This window comes from Amblyraja radiata, chromosome 22 (genome assembly GCF_010909765.2).
Source record: "Amblyraja radiata isolate CabotCenter1 chromosome 22, sAmbRad1.1.pri, whole genome shotgun sequence".
Lineage (NCBI taxonomy): Eukaryota > Metazoa > Chordata > Chondrichthyes > Rajiformes > Rajidae > Amblyraja > Amblyraja radiata.
In genome coordinates, this window is record NC_045977.1 from 10028160 (window position 1) to 10051034 (window position 22875).

At 44.9% G+C, this 22875-nt stretch overlaps 1 protein-coding gene across 1 annotated transcript in view; it reads left to right on the top strand.

The window, feature by feature from the left end:
• The window catches only part of rhbdl1 (rhomboid like 1), a 281110-nt gene that overhangs the window by 173365 nt on the left and 84870 nt on the right, over positions 1-22875 (top strand). The window contains exon 4 of the mRNA XM_033040365.1: positions 2318-2466. Within this exon, the coding sequence (XP_032896256.1) occupies positions 2318-2466 (149 nt within the window). The remainder of the gene's footprint in view (positions 1-2317; positions 2467-22875) is intronic.

Below are 22875 nucleotides of genomic sequence, written 5' to 3' on the forward strand. Positions count from 1 at the left end.
GATTTACTTTCACCTTACTTGCCAAAGCAACCTCATATCTTCTTTTAGCTTTTCTAATTTCTTTCTTACGATTCTTTTTACATTCTTTATACTCCTCAAGCACCTCATTTACTCCATGCTGCCTATAACTATTGTAGATCTCCCTCTTTTTCCGAACCAAGTGTCCAATTTCCCTTGAAAACCATGGCTCTTTCCAATAGGTGCAGGAGAAGGCCATTCGGCCCTTCGAGTCAGGATGGCTTTGTCCACAACAGGTTTTAGGGATTTGATTTTGTTTTTTTGAGTTGACAAAGATGATAGATGACTTTAGGGCAGTGGATGTTGTCTACATGGATTTTAGTAAGGCATTTGACAAAGCCTCCCATGGTAGACTAATCCACAAGGAGTCCATGGTGACTTGGGCATTTTGATTCACAATTGTCTTACTCAAAGAAGGCAGAGAAGTGTTGAGGAAGGGAATTATTCTGGCGGGAGGTATGTGGCCAGCGGAGTTCCTCTGTTGTTTGTAATGTATATGAACGATGGACGTAAATGTAAATGGGTTGATTAGTAAGTTTGTAGATAACCTACAACTGCTGGAGTTGTGGACAGTGAGGAAGACAGTCAAAGTAAAAGTGGGATATAGATCAGTTACAGAAATGGGTGGAGAAAAGGCAGATGGACTTTAATCCGAGCAAGTGTGAGATGTTGCACTTTGTGAGGCCGGATGTAAGGGGAAGGTATACAGCTGATGGCAGAATCCTTAACACCATTGATGTAGTGAGGAATGGTAGGGCCGACACAAATAGATTGAGTGGTAAAGAAGGTGTATTTATGCTTACCTTCATTGGTCATTACATTGAGTATAAAAATCAGGATGTCATCTTGGAGCACTATCAGTCACTGGTTGGGTCACATTTGGAGTATTGTGCGCAGTTCTGGTTGGCCCATGGCAGAAAGAATGTAGAGGCTTTGGGGAAGGTCCAGAAAAACATTAGACAGGATAAAGGGCCTGTCCCACTGTACGAGGTAATTCAAGAGTTCTCCCGAGTTCCCCCTTGATTCGAGCTTGTGTAATGTACGTAGCAGACACCTAGGTGTTTGTGGATGTCTCGTAGCGGCTCGTAGGAGTAACGGTAGGTACTCGGGAAATCCGGTAAACTCATGCCTTTTTTCAACACTGTGAAAAATGTCCACGAGTGAAAAAATACTCTTGATGAAAGCAATTGTTACTTTTTACTCGTACGAGCCCCTACGTACCCGCTAAGTACATTACACAAGCTCGAATCAGGGGAGAACTCGGGAGAGCTCTTGAATTACCTCGTACAGTGGGACGGGCCCTTTAGCTACAGGGAGAGACTGTTGGAACGGACTTGGGTTGTTTTCCCAGGAACGCTGGAGGTTGCGGGGAGACCTGGCATACGTATATAACAATCTGCGAGGCATAGATGGGGTAGACAGTCAGAACCTTTGTCGCAGGGTGGGAATGTCATACACTCGATGCTAAAGATTTTAGAGGGGAAACATTTAGAGGAGATGAGCATGCCAATTCTTTTTATACAAACATGCCTGGAATGCACTGCCAGGGATCGTGGTGTTGGAGGCAGGTATGATTGTGGCTTTTAAGAGTCTTTAGATAGGCATATTAATATCCAGGGAATTCAGGGTATGGATCATGTTTAAGCAGAGGTGATTAGTTTAACAGCATCATGCTTGGCATGGACATTGTGGGCTGAAGGGCCTGTTTAGATGCAGTTCTGTTCTATTTGTCTGTTGAAAAGGTACATACGCTAATATTGCCCATAATTAAAATTGCCCTTTTTGTTGTTGTACAGGGCATGTGGCAATCAATAAGTTGCACAACAAAGTTCTGTGAACATTAAATGAGACGGACATTGAGCTGATCTTTGTGCCAATGCAGCTTGAGATGGGAGTTTGCCTAAAAGATTATTTTAACTTGTTCTAAGTATGTAGGTAGTTACTAATTGAGTCCATGGGCTTTGTATTTAATAGGTCTGCTTGGGGCTTGGGCTGTGCAGAATACTCACTTTTTGTAAAGTCGGGCTGGTGTGGCCTAAATGTAAATTTCTCTGCCAAAGGCTGGAAGATAGAATATTCAGTATATAGAATAACTTGGAAAGAATAAAAAAAAATGTCTGTGAACCTGCAAATTATTTATTTTGATTTTATTTATTTATTTATTTATGTATACACATTTGATAGTCTGCTTTTTACCATTCCTTTTAACTATGTTTCATAGATTGGAGGGTTTGATTTGTGGAGATTTTCTGGAGACTGGATGGAATATGTAGATCACTAATGTTAATTTCTCTTCCAGATTATTATATTTATCTGCTATGGGGCCATGCTGAACAAGTGGGTTCTGCAGACTTACCACCCAGACTACATAAAGAGTCCGCTGGTCTACCATCCGGGACATCGAGCTCACGTCTGGCGGTTCTTCACCTACATGTTCATGCATGCTGGGTAGGTCGGACAAATGTTACATGCCTTCGATTGATTGTGTGAGACCCAGTAAGATCCTGATAACGTTGATAGCCAGAGGAATGGAATGCTGGAGCAAAAGTGCCGGGCACATTGTCCCTCATTTAAAAGATGTTCCACCCTGCAAGTGTGTGCGGGCATCCATCTCATGCGCTGTCTACCTTCCCCTGTGGCCACAGATATCCGCACTCTTTCTTGCTGCCCTATCTTCTGCGGGCATAAAGGCAGCTACACTAGCCTTGTGTTGCTAGAGGAAGCTTGTGCAGAATTCCCTGATTGTCCCGCAGCTCCAGAAATAACTAGCAGAAAGACAGGGGCTCCCCTGGGCTGGGAATGACCTGACTTACAAAAATCTGACTTTACACAAATGCTGCAATACATTTTAAAGATTTGTTTCAAGCTGATAAAGAGAATAATATTTAATGGATTAATTAATGGCTGGATACAGTACATAGTACAATTAGTTTAATTATAGGTTGCATTCAGGTGTTTACTCGATGAAATGAATGAGTGATCCAATGCAAGTAGCCATAGAAAATGGATGTTACTGACTTCTGGAGAAATTGGCCGAGGGGCAGTTCCCAGAAACAGAATGTTTAAGTAAACCAAGGATTGCCTGTACAGGGTATTCATCCACAGAACTGAGTGCAGAGAGAATTATATGCAAAATCCCATCCACAAAGCTGTAAATTGTTATCAGTACAGATAATTCTACAAGCCAATGCTGGCTTTTTGCAAGAGCAATCCTGTTAGTCCCATTTCATTGTTATTCCTCTGCAAATGTCTATTTGAAATCCATGATTGAAGCTAGTTGCACCAACTAACGACATGGTGCTTTCAATTCAGGTCTGATAGATGGAAAAAAAGGTTTTCCTTGTTCATAACTTCATAGGAGCAGAATTAGGGCATTAAGCCCGTCGAGTCTACTCTGCCACTCAATCGTGGCTGATCTATCTTTCTCTCTCAACCCCATTCTCTTGTCTGCTCTCCATTAACCTTTGACACCCTTACTAATCAAGAAGCTGTCAATCTCAACTTTAAAATTACCCAATAACAAGACCTCCACAGCCACCTGTGGCAATGAATTCTACATCCACTCTGTCCAGGCCATTCACTATTTGGTAAGCTTCAATGAGATCCCCCGCAAATCCTTCTCAATTCCAGTGAGTACAGGCCCAGATCCATCGAACGCTCATCATATGCAAACTCACTCACCCCTGGGACCATTCTCGTAAACCTCTTCTGGACCCTCTCCAGTGCCAGGTATGTGGCCTACAACTGCTCGCAATATTCCAATTGCGGTCAAACCAGTGCCTAGTAAAACCTCAGCATTACATCCCTGCTTTTATTCTAGCCCTCTCGAAATGAACGGTAACATTGCATTTGCCTTCCTTATTACAAATTCAGCTTGTAAATTAACCATTTGGGAATTCTGCCCCAGCATTCCCAATGTACTTTTGCACTTGTTAGTGTTTTGTTGGTCACTTTAAGCATTTGTTTTCTCATTAATGACTTTCCACCAATTTGAACAATTTCTTTGCCACGACCTGGTTTTGAACACTCCTTCCAAATTTCTTCTCAATCTTCCTTCTCCAAGGAGAGCAACTCCTGCTTCTCCCGCCTGTCTGTATAACACGTCCTACATCCTGCCACCATTCTCTTAGCACTCCTTAATTTTCTTCCCTTCATTTGCTTCCATAATTATAGTGGCCAGGATTGGGCACAACAACCTAATTGGAAGTGAAGCAGTGCTTTAGAGAAGCTCAATACACTTCTTCTTCTTGCGTATGGCATGCAATACAATATTTATTGTCATTTGAACCTCAGTGAGGCTCAAACGAAACTCTATTTCTACAGCCATACAAACAAAAATGATTACTACTAGACACACAACCTATTTAATTCACACAAACATCCATCACAGTGAACCTCCTCCTCACTGTGATGGAAGGCAAAGTATTTTCTCTCCCCTGCTCTCCATTTTTCTCCCGATGTTGAAGCCCGATGTTGAAGCCCCAGGGGGGCGATGGTAAGTCCTAAAGTTGTAGGATGCACAGCTTAAAGTTGTATGACAACTTGTTCTATTTGATCTTATTTGATTGTGCACGCCGGGTTGATTGCATTCGTCGAAACAGGGTGGACCACGTGAAGGTTGCAATCTCCCACCCCCTCAATACACTTTATTCTTGGACATCCTGCGCATCATCTTAGATTCATAGTGTAATCTCTGAGTATCTTAAAACTGTCTCAACCTCTCCGGCCGCTTTCTAATATTCAGGTATAATTTAGCTTGGTCTCTCTGTTTGTTTACTTTCATTTAGTATAAGGAAAAACTTTTTCACACAGAGAGATGAGGAAAAACATTTTTACCCAGAGAGTTGTGAATCTGTGGAATTCTCTGCCACTGGAGGCCAATTCACTGGATGTTTTCAAGAGAGAGTTAGATTTAGCTCTTAGGGCTAATGGAAACAAGGGATACGGAGAGAAAACAGGAACGGGGTACTGATTTTGGATGATCAGCCGTGATCATATTGAATTGCGGTGCAGGCTCGAAGGGCCGAATGGCCTACTCCTGCACCTATTTTCTATGTCTATGTTTTCTAACTGTACCCATTCCATTTTTTCGTTTCTTCCTATCTAAATGTTAATTTCACACTAATGGGCCTTTCCCACTTAGGCGACTTTTTAGGCGACTGCAGGAGACTCTGCGATCGCCACATGGTCGCCACATGTTCACAGGTGGTTGCCGGGGAGTCGCCTTCATGGTCATGAAGGGTTCCTGCACTCTGGGAACTAGTCGCGGCCTCATTATGGTCGCCGTGAATTTTTCAACATGTTGGAAAATTAGCGGCGACTAGAATAAAGCCGCCATGGAGAGTAGCGAGAGGAATCGTGCCGTAGGTGGGTCACCAGGAGGTCCTGGTGGGTTGCCAGGAGGTCGAAGGTTCTCGTAGGTTGTAGCCGGTGCTGACCGGTGAGTTTCATTGGCTCATTGGGGGAAAAAAAACGTAAGCAGTAGTTTTCAGAACTAAGGAAAACCGAACAGTAATGTTAAATGTCCACCGAATTTCACAGCCGTGTATCTCTCGCTTCTTAAACGTTGTGTCCGCTCCTTCTTCCCCCTTCTCGACCCCCCTCTCACCCCCCTCCTCTCTCCCCCACTCTCCCCCCCCCCCCCACTCCCCCCCTCTTTTAAAGGACTTACCTTACACTGTGCTTTAGCCGTCTTAATTGTAGCGCCAACCTTCCTGTTCATCGGGTATCACCTTGGCCTTGCACCGCGAATTTCACCCAGACAGCGCTCCCCCCGCTTGCCCTGTCCCCCACCTGCATAACGGGTTGGTGAAGGAAGCGATGTGTGTGTGTGTGTGTGTGTGTGTGTGTGTGTGTGTGTGTGTGTGTGTGTGTGTTCCACTCTGACAGGCGCCGTTCCAGTTGCCGGATTTTCAGGCGACTACCAGCAACTTGACAGTCGCTGGCAGTCGCCTGAAAAATCGCCTAAGTGGGACAGGCCCATTAGTGTGTTAAATTTTATCTGTGCATTCTAACAACATTTTTGAAGTTTATCACTATCTTCCTCACTGTTTAGCAAATGTCCAATTTTGTATCATATACGATTGGCATTGGTCCAAGTCATTAATCTGTACCAAGAAAAGCTATCGATCTGGACCAATCCCTAGGGAATGCCACTATGTACCACCTACTGGTACACGTGACAATAAACTAAACTGAATTAAACTACCAGTCCAGTAAACAATTATTCACCATTACTCTCTATTTCTTCACCCTCAGCCAATGTCATATCTACTTTGTCATTCCTCCTTCATTCCTCGGTCTTCAATTTTTCTGACAAGCATATAATATGTCAAGCGCCTGATGAAAGCCGATGCACACAGCTTCAACTATCTCTATTACCTCATGAAAAAAACATTTACGTTGGATAAATACAATTTGTCTTTAACAAATTTGTGCTGACTTTTCTGTATTGATCCACACTTGTCCAAGTGGCTGTTAATTTTGCCCAGGATGATTGTCTCGAGCTGCTTTTGCATTGCCAAGGTTAAGCTGACTAGCCTGCATTCGCTGTGCTTATCCTTGCAACCTTTATTTGATCAAGATAACAATATGGGAGTGATGAATCAATTAGGGACACAGAGTAACAATCATCATTGCGTTGGAAGATTTAGATTTAAAAAAAGATTGGGAACAATCTACAGTATAGTACTTATCTGGGGGAAGGCTTATTTAAGAAGATTAAAACGCTTATAAGGAAGTTTTATATGTGCTCTGATTCTGTGAAGTGTTCCCTGTTCAGAACCTACATCACACCGTTATATACTGCTCAATTGTGGTCTAATTATAAGAAAAAGAGTATGCAGAGGCTTAAGGTTACATACAATGATGCAATGAGGTTGCTAATTCGTGTCCCTAGGTAGGTGGCATAGTGCCAGTCAATTGTTTGTGTCCACTAGAGTGCCAACCTGTGAGGCACTCTTAAGACAGCTGATGTTTAGTTTTATGTGTCGCCTGGACAAATCAGAGAACCACATAATTGAAGCCCTAGTCAGCCCTCTGAAAAGCTGCTATAGATTCACTTCTAGGCTAAGACGGCATTGGTGCAATAGCTTATATATATTTTAGGCTAATGTGCAATTTTTTTTATGTATCTTTGTAATTCTTTGTACTGTTTGATGTGTTATATGGACCTGTATGAAATAAAGCTTTAATAATAATAATAATATATGGCAGGATGAATTGGATTGAAAGATTGGCAGGCAAAAATCTAATCTGACCTTTAAATAGATGATTGTTCATGCACAATGGAGATGCATTCTTACAAGGGGGAATGGTAAATCAACAGCAAACTGAGCGCTGTGGATGATGAATGAGCAAGCAAATGCAATGAAGCAGGGAAAAAGGGTGTATGGCAGATGTCAGGTTGATAATACGTGAGAGTCAGACTGAATAGAGAAATATTAGAACAGAAGTGGGAAAGGAAATAGGAGATGCAAAGAGCGATTATGAGAACAGACTGACAGCTAAGATAAAGGAGAATCCAAAAGTTGTAAATAGGCACATTAGTCGTAAATAAGGGGCATGGACAATTAGGGGGGGACAGGCACAATACACAGTAGAGCTTCCTTGCACTTTCCATTATCAGAGTATGAAGATGCTACTGAAGTTACAAAAACTGGTGTCACTGAGATATCAGATGAGCTGATATTTTCAAATGCTTTCCCTCTCATTTTCTGGTTCATCATATATGGAGCTTTGCTTGTTGAAAACACATAATCCTCCGAAATTTCCGCCATCTCCAATGGGATCCCACCACTAGCCACATTTTCCCATCTCCACCCCTTTCCGCCATCCGCAGAGCCCATTGCCTCTGCAACTCCCTGGTTAACCCATCCCTTCCCACCCAAACCACCCCCTCCCCAGGTACCTTCCCCTGCAACCTCAGAAGATGCAACACCTGTCACTATACCTCCTCCCTCGACTCTGTCCAGGGACCCCGACAGTCCTTTCAGATTAGACAGAGATTCACTTGCACCTCCTCCAACCTCATCTACTGTATCTGTTGTTCAAGATGTGGACACTTATACATGGGCGAGACCAAGTGCAGAATGGGTGATCGTTTCGCGGAACACCTTCGCTCAGCCCGCGTGAACCAACCTAATCTGGTTGCTGGACACTTTAATTCTCCTTCCCATTTGTACACAGACCTTTCTGTCCTCCGTCTCCTCCACTGTTAGAGTGAGGCTAAACGCAAATTGGAGGAACAGCATCTCATATTTCACTTGGGCAGCTTACAGCCCAGTGGTATGAATATTCATTCGTTGTTCTTTATCACCCCACATCACCATCTTTTATCTCTTGTTTCCCTTATCCCTAACCAGTATGAAGAAGGGTCTCGACCCGAAACGTCGCCCATTCCTTCTCTCCAGAGATGCTGCCTGTCCCGCTGAGTTCCTCCAGCTTTTTGTGTCTATCTTCAGTTTAAACCAGCATCTGCAGTTCCTTCTTACACATTTTGGTTGATATAGTCTCCCTCTTGCAGTAATATATCTAGACGATGTATGATCCTTCACCTATTAAAAGGCTCCTATGTTTTTTACTTTTTTGCCTACTAATATTTCGATTTCACTTTATCAGCAAAATATTGTCAATCGTTTATATGAGCCCTCCCCCTTAAATGTTATATAATAGATTGTTCCTTATCTGTTGCCAGAGCCAATCTAAACTTTACAACCATTATGTAAATGTATCCCCAGTGTCATGTCATTTCATACAGCTAGATCCAGCAATGGGAATCTCCTTTGAGTCAGAAACAGACTGGCCAAGAAAGTTCTGAGCATGGAGCAACATTCCTCCCACTTTTTTTTCACTGTACCTCAGTACACGTGACAATAAACTAAACTGAACTCCACTACCACTAAACTTCTGCTCTCATCACCTCTCCTCCTGAGAGAGCAGAGAGAGCTGAGGGAGCAGAGATTTAGTAGAGCGGCACGGTGGTGCAGAGGTAGAGTTGTTGACTTGCAGCACTTATTGCGTTGGAGACACGGGTTCGATCCCGACCGGGTCCTGTCTGTACGTTCTGGAGTTTGTACGTTCTCCCCGTGACCTGCGTGGGTTTTCTCCGAGATCTTCGGTTCCCTCCCACTCTCCATAGACGTACAGGTTTGTAGGTTAAATTGCTTGGTAAATGTAAAAAAATTGTCCCTAGTGGGTGTAGGATAGTGTTAATATGCAGGGATCACTGGTCAGCGCAGACCCAGTGGGCCAAAGGGCCTGTTTCCATGCTGTATCTCTAAACTAAAACTAAGAAACTAAAAGTGTAAACAGGAGAACCCAGATCAAGGACAGGGTTCTTCTTAATGTCGCCTTTCACTACCTCTGTCATTCCTGCCACTTTCAACATACGCTGCCACCAGATACAATTCCCCTTCTCCCCAACTTCACCACCCCCGAGGGACCAATCCCTTAGCAACTCTCTGGTTTACTCTTCCATTTCCATCACTATCCTCTCTTCTTCGCCCACGCATCTGCCCACGCAGCTACAGTAGATGCAACAACTTCCACTGTTCCAATGATCCCCAATTTAAGTTTGAGGAACAACAATGCATCCTCCAAGGTAGACAAAAGGGCTGGAGAAACTCAGCGGGTGCAGCAGCATCTATGGAGCGAAGGAAATAGGCAACGTTTCGGGCCGAAACCCTTCTTCAGACTGCAATTAGGCATGTCACAATCATTGGTACTTGATCATGAATTGAACAATTTTATTACTATTCATTAATGATGAAAGGCCATCAACCTATAATGTTAACGGTGGCGCAGCGGTAGAGTTGATGCCTTACAGCATTTTCAGCACCAGAGACCCAGGATTGATCCCGACTACGGGTGCTGTCTGTACGCAGTTTGTACGTTCTCGCCGTGACCGCGTGGGGTTTCTCCGAGATCTTCGGTTTCCTCCCACACTCCAAAGACGTGCAGGTTTGTCGGTTAATTGACGGTATAAATGTAAATTGGCCCCAGTATGTGTACGGTAGTGTTAATGTGCGGGGATCACTGGTCGGTGCGGACTCGGTGGGCGGAAGGGCCTGTTTCCGCGCTGTAACTCTGAACTAAACTAAAAATAATTTAAAAACTCCATTCTAATCCCTCCACAGGCATTGCTAACATGTTGGGTGTTTCCAGCATTCTCTGTTATTTCAGATTTCCCGCAGGTGCTAGCTTTTGTATCCCATGGTTCCAGCAGTATTTTGTATCCTTCCTCCGTCTTCATCCGTGTCTTTTCTGTTTACACTCTCCCCCAGATCATTGAGCTGAAATATTACGAGTGGATTACTACTATTATTTGTATTTCCCTGCAATTTTCCATGATTTATTTTTCAATATTCTTCCCATTATAAAATACATTCAGTGGGATGTAATGGCATCTATATTGTTTCTGAGCTCTAACCATATGAATCCAGGCCATTATCTCACAAGACAGCATCTCTCCAACACATCAATATTCTACTTTTCCGCCCCTCTCATACAATTTCCTTCCTTTCTTATCTTTTGCACTCACCGTCCCGATTTACCACGCTTTATGTGTCTACATCTGTGTAAAATAAACTACAGTTTGATCTTCTCGCTTCCTTCTTAGCCATTTGCCATTTAACAATGTACTGGGGTTCTGGGACTATCAGTCTCTCTCAGTCCTTTATTGGCCTTCTCTCTCCTTTTTAAAGTTGCACCCCCTTATCCATTCTCCTGATGGATTGGCCCAAAGCCTTCACAAAGGCATTACTAAACACCCCAACCCCTTGTGGGTTATTGAACCCAGATCTGTTGAGATGAGACACTAAAAGCTGGAGTAACTCTGCGGGTCAAACATATCTGGAGAAAAGAGAATGACGTTTCGCGTTGAAACCCTTCTTCAGACTTGACTTCTTCAGACATTTTGTCTGTTGAGCAGAGGCCTGTCCAGCTTGTGCTAATGACTGGAACCAGGGCTGTAACTTCTATTGTGTAGGAAGGAACTGCAGATGCTGGTTTACACTGAAGATACACCGAAGTATGAAGAAACGTTTTGACTGAAACGTCACCCATTCCTTTGCTGCAGAGTTTTAAGAAAGATCTTAAAATAGATATGTGAAGAGAAAAAGATTAGTTAAAACAAATGTAGGTCCCTTGCAGTCAGAAACAGGTGAATTGATCATGGGGAACGAGGACATGGCAGACCAATTGAATAACTACTTTGGTTCTGTCTTCATAAAGGAAGACATAAATAATCTGCCGGAAATAGCAGGGGACCGGGGGTCAAATGAGATGGAGGAACTGAGTGAAATTCAGGTTAGCTGGGAAGTGGTGTTAGGTAAATTGAATGGATTAAAGGCCGATAAATCCCCAGGGCCAGATAGGCTGCATCCCAGAGTACTTAAGGAAGTAGCCCCAGAAATAGTGGATGCATTAGTGATAATTTTTCTAAACTCTTTAGATTCTGGAGTAGTTCCTGAGGATTGGAGGGTAGCTAATGTAACCCCACTTTTTAAAAAGGGAGGGAGAGAGAAAACGGGGAATTACAGACCAGTTAGTCTAACATCGGTAGTGGGGAAACTGCTAGAATCAGTTATTAAAGATGGGATAGCAGCACATTTGGAAAGTGGTGAAATCATTGGACAAAATCAGCATGGATTTATGAAAGGTAAATCATGTCTGACGAATCTTATAGAATTTTTCGACGATGTAACTAGTAGAGTGGATAAGGGAGAACCAGTGGATGTGTTATATCCAGACTTTCGGAAGGCTTTCGACAAGGTCCCACATAAGAGATTAGTATACAAACTTAAAGCACACGGTATTGGGGGTTCAGTATTGATGTGGATAGAGAACTGGCTGGCAGACAGGAAGCAAAGAGTAGGAGTAAACAGGTCCTTTTCACAATGACAGGCAGTGACTAGTGGGGTACCGCAAGGCTCAGTGCTGGGACCCCAGCTATTTACAATATATATTAATGATTTGGACGAGGGAATTGAATGCAACATCTCCAAGTTTGCGGATAACACGAAGCTGGGGGGCAGTGTTAGCTGTGAGGAGGATGCTAGGAGGCTGCAAGGTGACTTGGATAGGCTGGGTGAGTGGGCAAATGCATGGCAGATGCAGTATAATGTTGATAAATGTGAGGTTATCCACTTTGGTGGCAAAAACAGGAAAGTAGACTATTATCTGAATGGTGGCCGATTAGGAAAAGGGGAGATGCAACGAGACCTGGGTGCCATGGTGCACCAGTCATTAAAAGTAGGCATGCAGGTGCAGCAGGCAGTGAAGAAAGCGAATGGTATGTTAGCATTCATAGCAAAAGGATTTGAATATAGGGGCAGGGAGGTTCTACTGCAGTTGTACAGGGTCTTGGTGAGACCACACCTGGAGTATTGCGTACAGTTTTGGTCTCCTAATCTGAGGAAAGACATTCTTGCCATAGAGGGAGTACAGAGAAGGTTCACCAGACTGATTCCTGGGATGTCAGGACTTTCATATGAAGAAAGACTGGATAGACTCGGCTTGTACTCGCTAGAATTTAGAAGATTGAGGGGGAATCTTATAGAAACTTACAAAATTCTTAAGGGGTTGGACAGGCTAGATGCAGGAAGATTGTTCCCGATGTTGGGGAAGTCCAGAACAAGGGGTCACAGTTTAAGGATAAGGGGGAAATCTTTTAGGACCGAGATGAGGAAAACATTTTTCACACAGAGAGTGGTGAATCTCTGGAATTCTCTGCCACAGAAGGTAGTTGAGGCCAGTTCATTGGCTATATTTACGAGGGAGTTAGATGTGGCCCTTGTGGCTTAAGGGATCAGGGGGGTATGGAGAGAAGGCAGGTCCAGGATACTGAGTTGGATGATCAGCCATGATCATATTGAATGGCGTTGCAGGCTCGAAGGGCCGAATGGCCTACTCCTGCACCTATTTTCTATGTTTCTATGTTTCTATCTCGACCCAAAACATCACCTATTCCTTCTCTCCAGGGATGCTGCCTGTCCCGCTGAGTTACTCCAGCATTTTGTGTCTATCTCTAAATTCTATTTCTGCGAATACAGGCACGAAGCCCAAGTAATAAATTCATTCTATGTCTTAATCTCTTTCCAGCTGCCTAAAATTGCCTGCAGGACCTCATCTGTCTTTGCGCCTGTTTTATTATTGGTCCCACGCTGGTGTAAGTCACTGTGGCAAAATCAGCTCTTGCTCAAGTCTCAGAAACACTTTCTACACTTGTGACACTTTCTTCACTTGTGTTGTCCAGGGCACAAGAAACATTCTGTAATGATCACAGTGCACGCGTGTGCATTTAACAGGATTAAGAACCTCTGGCTTTCCTCAAGCCAACTAAAAGTCACCATCAAGACCATGATGACCTGTATCCAGATTCCCTGAACTGTTTTATTTACTTTCATTAGACACAGCTTGTATTTAATCGATTACTTTACTACAAATAAAGTATTTGATTGTAATAAAAAGGACCTTTAGATCCTGGTTTATCACTCTGGCAATGGAGGAGGCCCAGGACAGAAAGGTCAGTATGGGAATGGGGAAGGGAGTTAAAACAGTTAGCAACTGGGAGATCCTGTAGGCCTTGACGGACTGAGTCTATGTTTGATGTACAGGAGCCCACATCGGGTGTAGTAGATGAGGTGGGAGGAGGTGCATGTGAACTTCTGTCCCACCTAAATGATGTGTTAAATGCGGAGGCTGGTGGGGTGAAAGGTCAGCACCAGGGGAACTCTGTCCTTGTTGCGTCTGGAGGGGGAGAGAGTGCAGAACTATAGGACACAGAGGAGACGTGTGTGAGGGACCAATCTATAACAGAAGGGGGCAAAATCACATTCACTAAAGAATGAGGACATCTCGGGTCAGCTTGTGTGGAAAACCTCATTTTGGGACCAGATGTGGCAGAGATGGAAGAATTGGGAGTAGGGGATAATGTTTCAATTATTCATTCAAGAAAGTATTACCTGGACTGATTTCTAATTTTCTTGAATTTAGCCCATTGTCCTAACTTAGAGAGGAAAATAACTGTACTTCTCATCAGCCAATCAACCAATTTGTGTCTATCTCTGGTCACTCTTGTCAATTTCACTAATTTTTATGTCTATCATATCCATGCAACATATTTCTGATATATAAAATGAAAAATTGTAATTGGTCGGATGGTGTGACATTGGAGTATGTAAAGACTCTGCCCCATTTAACCATCTAAAAGTACCTTGTTCCCACCAGCACATTGGTTCTTCATCATAGAGTCATAGAGTGATACAGTGTGGAAACAGGCCCTTCAGCCCAACTTGCCCACACCAGCTTCTTGCTCCACCCACAACTTGGTCCGCGTTTGGTCCATATCCCTACAAACCTGACCTATCCATGTACCTGTCTAACTGTTTCATAAACATTGGGATAGTCCCTGCCTCAACTACCTCCACTGACAGCTTGTTCCATACACCCACCACCCTTTGGGTGAAAAGGTTACCCCTCAAATTCCTATTAAATCGTTTCCCCTTCACCTTAAACCCATGTCCTCTGATCTTCGATTCACCTACTCTGGGCAAGAGATTGTGCATCTACCCGATCTATTCCTCTCATGATTTCATATACCTCAATAAGATTGTGCCTCATCCTTCTGCGCTCCAAGGAATAAAGTCCCAGCCTATTCAATCCCTCGCTATAGCTCAGACCCTCTGGTCCTGGCAACATAATTGGATGCCATTGCTCATTAAAGAGTATCAAACACAAATGATCCTGAAGGCTAATTATCGTTGTGTGCACCTCTGTAGGTTCCTGAATACACATCATAATAGTAAGATTAAACAAGAACTTACCAGTTTGAAGTTTGATCTGTATTTTATGAGGAGTTACGATGAGGGATTACGTGAAGAACCCGCTCAGTGCACAGGCGCGGCATACTTCCAAGCAGCGGTGTGGAATCACAGATAGACACAGTTATTTGAAGTAAAGATAGTAAAGATAAGGAGACATCAATTTATTAGTTTGATCCATATAATGAGGGTGGGAGCGGAGGGCACGTAATCCCTCATCGTAACTCCTCATAAAATACAGATCAAACTTCAAACTGGTAAGTTCTCGTTTAATCTTACTATTTTACTTCGGAGTCACGTGAGTGACTACGTGAAGATTTCAAAGCTCTGCGATTTCAAACCGTGTAACAGTTTCATTTCACTCACTGCCGAAGTTCTTGAGGGAGGAAGTGTTATCGTAATCAACCAATGAGTCTATTTGTAGAAAAACACAATGGTATTTTTTAAACAATAACAACAAAGAATTAAGTTGCTCCCCTGGGCTTAAATTAAATATTTGCAGTTCGTAAATCTTTACTGCAAATAAACCAGGTTTTGCCAACGGCTTATTATAAAATTTCTGAACGGTCTTTTCCCCCCCACCATCCTGCTGTAGCCAGGATGTGGTCTATAGGCATGTCCATTCTTTAGCCGTCGACATGGATGCTGTCCTGGTGGAATAAAATTTGTACATGTTAGTGTTTATCCCAGCAGTTTCTAGCACCTGCTTGAGCCATCTCGCAATGGTTTGGCTCGTCACCCGACCATAAGGTTTTTGTGACTGACCCACAAGGCTTTTCATCTCCCTCGTATATTTTGGTTGTGTCTATGTAGGATAGTAGGTGAGTCATGGCACATAACCGTGGTTCTGGTGGGTAAGCTACGACTGGATTAGGTGTTCCTGGTCTGCTCTGTTTGATCAGTCGCTGAATAACGACAGATCTGGTCTGGAGCTGTGATCATGTTGTCCAGTCGCAATAGGTGTAGTGACTGGACCCTCTGAGCGGATACAAGTGCCATCAACATGAGCGTCTTTAGTGTAGCTTGCTCGAGGCCGGGGGATCTGGCTGGTGGCCATTCCCTGAGATATGTCAGGACCACACTGATATCCCAAATATGGGTATACCTGGGCTTAGGGCTTGATATTGTAAATGCCCTTCATCAGTTTTACCACCAGTGGATGGGATCCCATCGCCTGTTGTCCTGGCGCTGGTTGTTGATGGCACTGTAGCTGATCCCTACATCGTGGTGTAGATAGGCCAGGAACTCCAGTATGTTGGTGGCTGTAGCTGTTGCGTATGTCATCCCTGTTTCCTGGCAGTATTTCTCCCTTTTTTGATGCTGGTTAAGTACTGCCTCTGGTGGATGTTCGAAGGGATGCGGACATGGTGATGGTTTGTTTGGACAATCCCAGTTCCAGGTAAGGTCTGTTCAAACTTGCAACCCAGGCGTTTAATTTTCTCATGGCATGGGTGTTTAGCTTACCTGGTAGGTAAGTAGCTGATAGCCAAATATGTCTTTTGACACACCATTGCCAAATCATGTTGACCAATTTGTCGCATGACAATGATTTTATGCCACCCATATGGTTAATATAAGCCATCACCGTAGTATTTATCAATTTGTAACCGAACATGCAAGTGCTGCATATTAGATACATATGCTTTTAAACCATAAAAGGCGCCCAACATCTCTAGATAGTTAATGCCTAGTGTAAGTAGTAATGATGACTCTAGGTTAGTCCATCTACCACCTGTGCTGGATATGGAGTTAGTCGCTCCCCAGCCTTGAGCACTGGCATCTGTTTTAGTAACTAAAGTAGGGTTAGTGATAAAGATAGGGCTGAAACTATGCCAAACGTTTTCTGCCCACCACTGTAGCTCTGATATTGCTTCAGTGGGTAAGTTCATGACACGATCATAGTGACCTGTATGTCGTTTTATTGCCTGTACCTTTGCTCTCTGTAAATTTTTTGATAGTGCAAAGGTCCGAATTGAGTAGCCGGAAATGCTGCTACCATTTTCCCAATTACTCTTGCTACTTGTCGAATATCCTTTGGAATTCAGTTGTTTGGCAGTAACATATGTCTCCATTTTGAAATGTATATACTTAACAAATTTGTTTAGTGATGTTAAGTCAATGATGATGCGACAGCCACCATTTTTTTTTTTTTTTTTTTTTTGGTTTTAGTGAATATATTCGATACAAATTCCAAAGGTTCATGTTTGGTCTTTTCGATGACCCCCTTTGTGATAAGTCTCACCAGTTCAGCTTGTCCCTCACGTTTCTCTTTGACGGAGGGAGAAATACCCTTTGGGGCCATTGTTGAACTGGCGGCGTTTTTTCTGACATGAATTGTATTTTATATCCACTATGCTTCAAACCGGTGCAATCTACCTCCTGTTAGTATTAAGCCTTCACCTCCCAAAAGGTGATAGGAACCAGACCCACCTACCTCCATGGTTACGGGTATTTCCTCTGATTCCCTTTGGTCGGCTTGCGAGGTGTCTGATGTGGAGTGTTTGTTGGGGGTTGGCGCATTTTCCATGGGGTCCGCTCTGGGCCCTGGTCTAAAAAAGACTTACGGTGAAAGTAAGCGGACCCCGAGCTTTCACCAGTGTTGAATGGTGGATGTTTACTGGTGGATGCGGCGGGGTGCTGCCACTTGGTGGTGTGTGTTTTCAGTTTGCTCGTTTTATACCCTGCCTTCCCGAAGAGCAGCCTGTCTGGCTTATCGGCTGGTGTTTTACACAGCCCGGCAAATCGAGGACTGATGGCAGGTTTGATGATTTCTTTCCGCAGATTATTAATTTCAAACTGCGTGTTACACAACAATGCGAGTGTATCCTGTTGATTGGTGGTCATCTCGGTGTTGTTTATAGAATGAGCAAACGAAGTGATGCCTGCTGTCAATAGTCGGAGTATCCGCTGCAGCTTTAGCTCGTGGTGCCGGATGGTTGCCCCAATGTGTCCCCAGATTTGGCTGTTCACCGCTGGTACTTTTTAGAGGTTCACAGTTCTCCGGCGCCGTATAGTATCTAAAGCTTCATTAATCACCTGCCCCTGCAGAGCTCTGTTGGAAAGGTGATTGATACTTGCCGCTAGTTTGGCCTCTAGCGGTTCCCCTGCACAGGGTTTTGACACGTAGCGGCCCACTGCACCAAGCAGCTGTTCCTGCTCCTGCACCCCCTGCATACTCCCGAAATCTTCAGCCATAACCCCTTGTTCTGGACCAGCCCAGTCCTGGTCCCCAAAGCTATCCTCTGGAAAGGAGGATGCAATGGACAGTGCAGGAGGCACTGTAGAGGGAGTGCCTGACCTCCCTCTGCAAGAGCTCCCCTCCCGGGGTGCACCTTGCTGGAGCACCTGCTCCAAGAGCCGCTCCATGCGGCTCAGGCGGCTGTCCCTCTCCCTCCTGGGTGGAGAGACGTCCCCGTCCGACTAGTCGGATGCCACCGGCCGTTTGCTCTTCCGTTTGGCTTTGCCTCCAGCCCGCTGTTCAGATATTAGCGGAGCTGGACTCGGCTCGGTGTCGGGGATAGCGGAACGCCCGGATAGCGCTCCTACCGCCTGTTGCTGCCCCCCCTTCTCCTCTTGCGGAGTTGGACGGGGGCAGATTTCGAAAGTCTTGTTTTTTCTTTTCGCGAGAGCGCTCTTTCTGCGCATCTCGCTGGAGCTGCTCCAATAGCTGTTGGATGCAGCTCAGGCGGCTGTCTCTCCTCCATTTAGGTGGAGACATGTCCCCGTCCGACGAATCGGACGCCACCGGCCGGATGCCTGTTCGGATGGCTAGATATCCAGCCCGCAGTTCAGGCACTAGCGGGACTGGGCTCGGCGCGGTGATGGGAATAGGTTCCTACCGCGCCCGGTTCCTACCGCCTTCTTCTGGAGCTTTTGCTTGTAGATGCGAGAGCGCCCCTCAAGCAGCGCGTCTCGCAGGCTCCTGCTCCGTGAGCCGCTCCAGCGGCTCAGGCGGCTCTCTCTCCCCCCGTGCGGGTGGAGAGACGTCCCGTCCCAATCGGGAACGCCTGCCGGATGCCTCTCGAGTGGCTATGCATCCAGCCCGCTGCTCAGGTACCAGCGGGCTGGCCTCGGCACGGTGTCGGGGAATTACGGAACACCGGGTCGCTCCTACCACCTGTTGCTGCCCCCCTCCCCCCCGACGGGAAACCGTTCCTCCTTGAACGGGGGACAGTTTTGTTCCAGAGCCTTTTTCTCTGCCTGTAAAAAACACAAGCAGAAAAAAGGCTCACCTGTAAAAGAAAACCCGACCTCAGGGTACTCACCTGACGGTCCGGTTCATCCTGTAACGGGACAGCCTAACTCCCGTTGCGGCCGCTGTTGCACTGCTGGCGTAATGCCGCGCCTGCGCACTGAGCGGGTTCTTCACGTAGTCACTCACGTGACTCCGAAGTAAAATTAGCTTTCAGATGATACTCTAGAGCAGTGGTTCCCAACCTTTTTTAGTTCATGGCCCCCTTGGGCTCTTTAATTTTTCTGTGGCCCCCCCTGACATTATTAGCGGAAAAAACGTGGCTCCCTTCATTGAACCTGTGGCCCCCCCTAAATCCCCAAATTTTTCTGTGGCCCCCCTGAAATTTGCCATGGCCCCAGGTTGGGAATCACTGCTCTAGAGCAGCATTTCTCAACCTTTTTACCCTTGTGGAACCCTTGAAGTAATCTCAGGGATCCTCTACATAAAAATGATTATATATCTTTATTAATCTCTTTCTTTCTCTTTCATAAACTTAAAGTTCACAAGGCAAACATAATATATTTTTCTGATAACTGGTTTAAGCAAAAAATAACTTACTTTTTTCTCAAGTTTATTGACAATGCAAAAAAAAAACTGAATTCAAACTGCTTGTTCAAAACTGAAGCAAATAAAGGCAAACAGAAGAACTAACCTTGGAGGAGAGAGAGAGAGAGAGAGAGAGAGAGAGAGAGAGAGAGAGAGAGAAAACAACACACATAAACCTTTCATAAACTAACAAAAATATACACAAATAAACTTGTGATAAACTAACAAAAATAAACATAAACATGCTTACATTTTTTAAATTCATATAACATTCCTAAATGATAGGTAAAAATTACTAAATAACTTGGGTGAATGAGGGACTGTACCTGGACGCCAGGAAGCACAGACACGACTGAAGGAGACCGTGCATGCGTCTGTACTCGAGTGAGTCACTTGATGATACACGAATCCGTCACGTACAGCTCCTGTCCACTGACCACTAAAGGCCATTTCACACTGGCGCCGTAGAAACATCATTAAATATGACGTCGCTGAATATGCCGTACGTGTATAATAAAATTACGAATATGAAATTAGGCTAATCATATGTAAATGCATTTTGGGTCATTTTGGTATGACTCAAAATTGCATTTACATATGATTAGCTTATTTATCACTATTTCTCTCGGATCCCCTAGCGACCTCTCGCGGAACCCTCGTGTTCCTGGGAACCCCGGCTGAGAAACACTGCTCTAGGGCACACATAAATACTGTGATCCACATTAGAATTTCTAAGCTGTTCTTATATAAATAAATAAACGACCACTCACATTGCAGAAGCTGATCTGAATACAAAACCCAGCTGCAATTTTACATCAACACTCAGGGGGGGGCATGAAGGTGAATGTTCCTTTTGATTTATAACACCTCTGACATTTTTTGCCTTGCCAAATGTATACGTGTAAAGAAACATGCAGAGTAAATGTAAGGTTCAATGCGTAGGAAGGAACTGCAGATGCTGGTTTAAACTGAAGATAGACACAAAAAGCTGGAGTAACTCAGCAGGTCGGGCAGCATCTCTGGAGAATAAAAATGGGTGATGTTTCAGGTCGAGACCCTTCTTCAGACAGAGTCGGGGAAAGGGAAAGTTTCCTTGAGTTACTCCAGCTTTATGTGTCGATCTTCGGTTTAAACCAGAATCTGCAGTTCCTTCCTACACATTTCGTCTGTTTCTCTGCAAAATCTCCTCAAGGTATGTCTACTTTGAAGAAGTTCTCCTCCTCTCTCCGACAAGAGTTCAGCAACATCCTCTTTCGCTGTTCCCCCTCTGTGATTCCTCCGTTTCCCTTTCACCTGACTCTCAGTCTGAAGAAGGGTTTCAACTTGAAACGTCACCTAATCCTTTTCTCCAGAGGTGCTGCCTGTCCCGCTGAGTTACTCCAGCTTTTTGTGTCTACCTAAGATTCAATGCGTTGAGTTCAATGCACTAGTTAATTGTTTGAAGGCATATAGATAGCTTTAATGTGTATTAAATGGAGCGGGCATGTAGAGTGATAAACATTGTGCAGTTTAGAGAGAATCAATCTACCAGTGAGAAAAAGGTGATACATATGAGGACAAAAACCCCCGGTGCATTCGAGGTGAAATATTTGAGGAATTTACTGGAGGTTTCATATGTGAGGAATTCTTCCCATTCAGTCAAATCCATAATGTGTTACTTTAAGGACCAAGTAATGATAGATTGTGACATTGACAGTTTGTAATTGAAAATCCTTCTGCTGCCAGTGGTTGAAACAACTTCACAATGTATCTGTGATTTACAGGAGCTCCATTGGAAGCTTGTCTTTCTTTTGAGGAGAGAAATACTGTCAAACGTACCTTGTGTCTGCTTTCAAGCAATTACGCTGTACGTTATAAAATCGACAGTTACAAAGACATATTATTGGCAGGAATTTTGCAGAGAAATAATGTCCATTGTTAATAACAAATGGGAAAAACCTTGTGGCGCCGACGGACGAAAAGCTGAAGCAAAGACGTGGAAGCCAAATAACCGAATGGAAACGAAGCCGAAACGCCAACTAACCGAAAGGATGGGATGCCTAAATGTAAACTAACCGAAAGGGCGGGATGCCTAAAAGCCAACCAACCGAAAGGCTGCATCACCTACAAGCAAACTCACCGAATGGCCGCTCTGCCGAAACGCCACCTACCCAAAAGGCGGCGTCGCCTACACGCCAAAGGACCGACTGCCGCTCAACAGAAAAGTCAAATAACGGACTTGACGTTGCCGGGGGGCAGGACTTGTCAGTGATTGGTCCAGACCACAGTGTCCATCGCATCACTGTGGAGGGATGAACATTGTCCCACACCTCTGCTCCACCCGACCCACAGCCGCGGGAGAGTGGGGGTTGTCCCGGGGGATGCGCACCTTCGGCCGCTTACAACTTGGTGCTTGGGTTCAGATTGCCCAGTCACATATGGCTTGTGTGGGAAAATGAACCCCACGCTCCCGTCTCCCCCTTCTCTCTCCCCTCTTCTCTCTCTCCCCCCTCTCTTTCTCCCCCCTCTCTTTCTCCCTTCTCTCTCTCTCTCTCTCTCTCTCTCTCTCCCTCTTCTCTCTCTCCCCCTCCACTCTCTCTCCCTTCTCTCTCTCCCCCTCCACTCTCTCTCCTCCTCTCTCTCCCCCTCCTCTCTCTCCCCCCTCTCTCTCCTCCTCTCTCTCTCCCCTTCTCTCTTTCTCTCCCCTCTTCTCTTTCCTAGACCCAAGCCATAGGTCACTGGGCAATCTGAGCCCAAGCACCAAGTTGTAAGCGGCCGAAGGTGCGCATCCCTCGGGACAGCCCCCACTCTCCATCGGAACGCACACAGCAAGCTCCCACGCACAAAACACCAGAATCTGTACACTGTTTTAACTGAAGATGGACAGAAAAAGCTGGAGTAACTCAGCGGAACTGCAACATCTCTGGAGAGAAGGAATGGGTGACGTTTCGTATCGAGACCATTCTTCAGATCTGAAGACTGAGTCTGCAGAGTCTCGAACCGAAACGCCACCCATTCCTTCTCTCCAGAGATGCTGTCTGTCCCACCGAGTCACTCCAGCTTTTTGTGTCTACATTTGCTGTCAGTGCCAGTTTTCTCAACTTCCATAGCAGCTCTGCGTAAGTGGGGGAGAGAGAGAAGGGGGGGAGAGAGAGGAGGGAGGGGGGGAAGGGAGAGGGAGAGAGGGGGGGGGAGAGAGAAGGGAGAGAGAGAAGGGAGATAGAGAGAGAGAAAAGGGGAGAGAAAGAGAGAAGGGGAGAGAGAGAAGGGAGAGAG